This window comes from Poecilia latipinna, unplaced genomic scaffold (genome assembly GCF_001443285.1).
Source record: "Poecilia latipinna isolate Pla-1442-1.1 unplaced genomic scaffold, P_latipinna-1.0 Scaffold2866, whole genome shotgun sequence".
Taxonomy (NCBI): domain Eukaryota; kingdom Metazoa; phylum Chordata; class Actinopteri; order Cyprinodontiformes; family Poeciliidae; genus Poecilia; species Poecilia latipinna.
In genome coordinates, this window is record NW_015115482.1 from 61489 (window position 1) to 67629 (window position 6141).

Here is a 6141-nt window from a genome sequence, read left to right on the forward strand (position 1 = left end):
TCTTTCACCTTTTTATGTGAGTCTCCATGCTTCCCTCAGTCTGTCACTTTATTGCTGATAAACCTGAATTTTCTCCCATCATTTCCTCTGTAGCATTAATCATATCTGGCCCAAAAGTTGCTTTAACAAACTGATATTAGGTTATTTTCTCTAAGCAGGTGCAGGTGATTGTCAGTAAAACAAGGTATTTTTCTAAATGTTCCAAGCATTTTCTTCCCAAAAAATATTACATTAAAATTAATAAAATATAGTCTATATTTCCTCTTTGCTCTTTATTGGTGATAATAATTCAGTTAAAATAGAATGATGATATAATTTTAATTTATTAGCTTCATTAAATGAACCCAGGCCATAATAAAATAGCCTGGAGATCAACTGTTTTCCATGTATTTGCTGCTGAAGCAAAGTTACAGCCAGGCTTCTCTCCAGCTTTTAAGTCCAGTAGTTAAACTCATCCCCATCTCTGACATTTTGATCTTCAGCGGCCCGCCTCCTCCATTATTCTCCCATCAGTTAACCAGCACAGGATGCAGAGTCTGTAAACGTGCAATAACTCCGAGGAAACCCTCCATCTTTTACCAAAGGAGGGCAAACTAATTAATTCAAGTTTATTACCCACTGTTTGATCAACCAGAAATCTTCCCCAGCTGTTCTATCACCAACTTCTTCTGCGCTCTGCCCCACATTAGCATCTAATTTGTTGAAGGCCTTAGCTCCTGCTAGCTTACTGAGTGTTTCACATGCAGAAGGAAGAAGATACTTCTCATTACACATGGACTCATTCAGTGTTGAAAGGTTGACACATAGGCATACACACACCACTTATCTTTTTGAGCACAACCACCATTCCTGAACTCCACTCAGTTGGCTCCTCAGTTCTGCTGATCATGCCAAACTGTCCATCAAAGGAAGTGGATCCTTCTGGATATCTTTACTGAATATGGTTGAGCCCCTGGTTTCAATCTGATGACATAAGGCTGTCTCACCTCTCACAGGCCACTGCATAGCTTTGGATAGCCCTTTAGGCAAATGGAGAATCTTCTAGAAAGAGCCTTTGTGTTACATAACTGGGGTGGACAATGTATAATGAGGTGAAGTACCGGGTTTAGATCAGGTCACTATGCATCCAAATTGAGACAGTGTTTCTTCATGCAATGCAGTCTCCACAGGTATATCTTTGTATTTACTGGAATAAATTGGTTCATTGTTTCATTCATTGACTCTGTGTTTTTTCCTCACATCAACAAACAGGAAAGTGATCTTGAGGTTATCTCCAACAGTTAGGAGGGGGCAACTGGATGTGAGATGTTTGGTGATCTGGAACCTTGAGTGGAACCCCACAGAAACAACCCATCGTCAACCTGCTAAGAACAGGTAGGCAGAAACCTGTTTATTTATACTAATCAGTTATTTCCAAATCGAGAGTCTTTGTCTGTGGTGTACATTCAGAGTCCAGTGGATGTTTGTTTGAAGCTCATTGAGAAATTATTGTGATTTATTCTTGTCTAAAATAACGTTGAAGAGGCTCAGAAGATAAAATCCCCTCAAAATAATGAGGGTGGCAGAATCCCGAGGAAAAACTCCTTGAATTGTTTATTCTGGGTGTGACAAGATCCCCTATTGCCCAACAAAACAACAACACAGGGATTGGCATGTCGTATTGAGTGTCATGGTTGGGGATCACTAAATGCTTTGGGGTTCTAGAGAACCTCTGGGGTGGTATTCCCTAAAATACTGTATTTAATCGATTTATTAAGTGAGATGAAAACAAGCAGTGTCCTCTATGAGGATTGGATATCATTGAATCCTATTTGGGCATGTTGGACAGAATGTGGGTGAGTGTGTGTGGCTGTCCCCTGACGGTGTAACTTGATCATTGTGTCCTGAAGTTGAATAATGGACAGAATGTGTGTGTGAGTATGGGGCCGTCCCCTGACGGTATAACTTGATATTTTACACTTTTTGTTATGGCAGTTTTTGTCCTATAATCATTTAAAAATAGTTAGAAAATTATGCATTATCCATGTCATTTTCTTTCAATGCTGGTTCCTAGATTGTTTAGATAAATAATTTTTAAATGGGTTTAGCAGCTGCCACAAACAACAACTGGTAAGTGATCACTAATATCATACACTAATAATCCACTTATTGAACTGTTATGTATTAAATCAGTAAATATTTTATTTATTAATGTGATCCTGTTAGGTCTTGTAATTTTAGGGAAAGAGCTCAGACTGCATATAGCGTTCAATATTAAAATCACCACCGGTTAAAAAAAAAGACCCAGTACATGTAACTAACAATTAATTTTTTTTTTTTCATATATATTTCAACTGTTAAGCACTCCACATATCTTTTACCACTTTAGTCATGTTTTCCAGTATTGTATATCGAAGATTGCTGTCCAAATGTACAGCTACTCTCCCGCCAGTCTTTCCGTCTCTGTTAATATAACTAATTTCATAACTGTCTAGTTAAAGTCCGTCTTGATATTAACCCAGGTTTCAGAAATGGTTATGACACTGAAAGGCTTAATGAACTGGCATAGACAAACTTTGATTCTGTTAAAATTAACATATAAGCTTCTGCTGCTGAAATGATGGAAAATCGAGTTGTATTGCTGAGTAGAATAGTAGCAACACTTGTTAACAATATTATAGATAAAGTTATTTTCTGGATCCAAATCCAGCAACAGCTGGAGTCGGATGGATAGAGCCTGAAGGAGAGAGGACAGTTCCCTGTGGAGCCCCATGTTGCTGACAACACTGTCTGACACACCAACTGTGGTAGATAGTCAACAATCAGGACACCAGGGGGCTCCACCTGCATCACCATCAGTTTCTGACCCAGTAGAGCCGGACGGATGGAGCTGAATGTGCTGGAGAATCAAAGAACATGATTCTCTCAGAGCTGGTCCAGGTGAGCGTTTACACAGTTCAGCAGGAAGATGATGGCGTCCTCAACTCCCAGTCTGGGCTGCTAGGAGAACTGCAAGGGGTCCAGTGTGGTTGGACCAGAGTCCGGAGCGGCTCCAGGACCAGTCTCTCCAGGGTCTTCATGATGTGGGAGGTCAGAGGTCACAGGAGTCCTTGGAGTCACAGGGTCGCTGCGTCTTTGGTACCGGAACAATGCAGGATGTTTTCCACGTCACAGGGATCCTCTGTAGGCGCAGGCTCATGTTGAAGACATGTGCTCTGCTTCCCCCTGCTGGACTGGAGGGTGTACTGCATGTCGCCCCATTACTCACATTAGAAAACTTTTAATTTTTACCAATATTAGTGGCAAATAAACTGTAATAAACTTATACAGGTTCACATATGGCCAGACTTTTTATTGTAGTTTATCTGTAACAGGTTAATATAACAAATAACCAGCAGATCAGTAAACACTGTGTTGATGTGAAGTCAAGCAGAAAGGCCTGAACTTTCCACATTTTGGTGTTGGAAGGATTTTTAGCTGCAGATTCATGAAGCCATTAATCCCAACAAACCTGATAACTTTATCTGTTTTATTTGGTTTTATTTTTGCTGTTTCAGATCAACAAGAGACATTCAGGAAATATAATCATTTGAAATAGATTATTTTTTATTTCTTTCCAGAGAATGAAGATGAAGTAATAAATTTATGTTTCTAATTTTGTTTATCTGGGATTTTTGTGTACATTTATTTTGTTTACCAGTCAAGAAGTGCAGATGGTTGGACACATGTTGTGATGAAAAAGTTGTTTTAACTTTCTAATCCTTTATAAATAAAACAAACAGCAAAAGTTAAACTCACTGAAGATTTTGGTGGTTTGATTTTAAAAAGTCTTGAAAAACAAACACTCTTACAAGGTATTAATATGTTTACTAAGCTTCTCATTGTTCTTTCAATGATCTAATAGTAATTTATTTACATAAATCTGTAAATAATAAACATTCAAAACATTTCAGTAAAAAACATACAGAAATGGAAAAAGTCCCCAAATGATCAGATCATCTCCAGTTTCCTGATTAAAAACAGAATTTAAAAAGGAGAAATTCAACAGACCAGCAAACAATCATAAAACCAATCAATCATCTGATCAATAAGGATGAATTTCATCTTCATGCTGAGATCATCAGAGCTGCTGTTTGATCACTGAGATCTTCATTGGTAGGATCTTTAATGTTTTATTAATGTAGAAGTATGGAAACATCTTCTGTGTGAAGGTGTGTGTGAAGGTGTGTATGTGTGTGTTAGTATCCAGGTCAGAGAAGGACAGTTTTCCTCTGTCCCAGTCCAGATTCACTCTGATCCTCTGGACTTTCTTCCGGATTGAGAGACCAGTGGGAGGAGCTGGTGGAGAATGTGCTGAGTATTCACCTAAATAGCACCAAATATTAAAAGATCCAGACTCTATGACTCCCTTCCTCTCTACAGACTCTTCCAACACACCAAGATCCCAGAATGAACTGTCTCCAACATCAACATCCCAGCTGTGGTTCCCCGAGTTAAAACCCTCAGAACTCAGAACAGACCAGTAATAATCAATCCTCTCTGGATTATCAGGAAGCTGCTGTTCCTCTCCTAAAGTCAAACTGGTCAGATCTTCAGACAGATGGAGAAATGGACTAGTCGTGTTTGGATCCAGAACCAGAGGAGTGTAGGTCACCATGTCCTTCATGTTGCTCCAGATGTTGAAGGCCAGGTTGCCCAGATGTTTGGCCTGGTCTATCAGAGCTCCTGAGGGCAGCTGTGGATCCTCCAGCAGGGGGCGGCGCTGGACTCTTTCCACTGCAGCCTTGTAGTTGTGCAGGAATGAGACGTCTGCAGCTCTCAGCTCCTCCTCTGTGGCTCTGACTGTGTCTGAAAGAGCTGCTATCTCTCTGCTCAGAGCCCCCTCCATCTTCTCCTCCATCATCCCTCTCTTCTGCTCCTCTTCCTCCCTCAGTGCAGCCAGCCTGGCCTCCTCTTCCTCTGCTAGAAACTGGTGAAGCTTCTTAAACTGCTCAACAATCTGCCTCTCTGTGTGTCGGGCCTGGACCTCCAGGTGTTCTGCTGTCTGATCAAACTCCTCCTGAACTTTCTTCCTGAGCTCCAGCTTCTCCTTTAAAGGCTCCAGAGTTTCCTCAAGATTCTTCCTGTGTTGCTGAGCAGCTTCATCGATGGCTCTGAATCTGTGCTCGGTGTGTTTTTCTGAATCTCTGCAGACGAGACACACTGGCTGCTGATGGTCCAGACAGAAGAGTTTGAGTTTCTCAGAGTGCAGAGAGCAGAGACCCTCTGGAGCTTTTTGGTTTCTCTGCTGTAGGAAAGACTCACACAGATTCTTCAGAGCCAGATTACAGGGAGGAGCATCTGATGCTGATCTTTTCCTACAAACAGGACATGAGCGACCAGTTCTTCTTCTCCAACATTTCTGCAGACATTCCTTACAGAAACTGTGGCTGCATGACAGAATAACCGGATCCTTAAATATTTCCTGACAGATCGGACAGCAGAGATCATCGTCTGATCTGGAAGCCATTTTGTTTCCTCGGAGTGAAGCTGAAAACACAGCAGACAGAAAGTTAAACCATGAAGTAACTTTCTCTCCTGTAGAAACTTTCTGAACTTACTTTTACTCTGATTTGCTTGTTGTTTCGTCCTCCAGCAGTTTGTGTCTCTAGTCGCTCAGTTCTCTCTCTGTTCTCCTTGTTCAGTGTTAGTTTGATTTCAGTCCGAGACGAAAATGATCCACGTGCGTTTCCTCCGACTTTTCTCTCTAAACTGTTTCCTGTTTTCCCCGGATGTTCCTGTTGGAGTCACTCCGCCCCAAGAGGAGTTTCTCTTCTCCTTCTTCGTCTTTTTTTCTTCTTCTACTGTTTCTTTCTTCTTTTTCTTGGTTTTATTGACGGTTGGCAACAAACGTTTAGTAGCATTACCGCCACCTGCTGGTATGGAGTGTGGATCGTGGTGGTCTAATTAAGATACACTGCTGAGCTCAATCCGTCACATTTTTTTTTATTCTAATACATGTCTGCTGAATGTAGAGGGCGAGGAACCGACGGATTACTAAAACCCGCAACTCCCAGACTGACTTTTACCACCCTCCCAAATTTATTTAAAATATACTAGTAGGCCTACTGTAATTTTATTTTATATTTCATAGGTAGATATGAGGATATGTTTATATGTATA

The 6141-nt window shown here is 40.8% G+C and overlaps 1 protein-coding gene across 1 annotated transcript; it reads right to left on the reverse strand.

Annotated features, from left to right (window-relative positions):
- Positions 1-3460: 3460 nt before the first annotated feature.
- Positions 3461-5887, reverse strand: LOC106939417 (nuclear factor 7, brain-like). Its single transcript, XM_015021803.1, has 2 exons — positions 5580-5887; positions 3461-5508 (listed from the first exon to the last, which is right to left on the reverse strand). Exon 2 carries the CDS (start codon positions 5486-5488, stop codon positions 4100-4102), a length of 1389 nt encoding a protein of 462 aa, XP_014877289.1. The 5' UTR covers positions 5489-5508; positions 5580-5887; the 3' UTR covers positions 3461-4099.
- Positions 5888-6141: the final 254 nt, after the last annotated feature.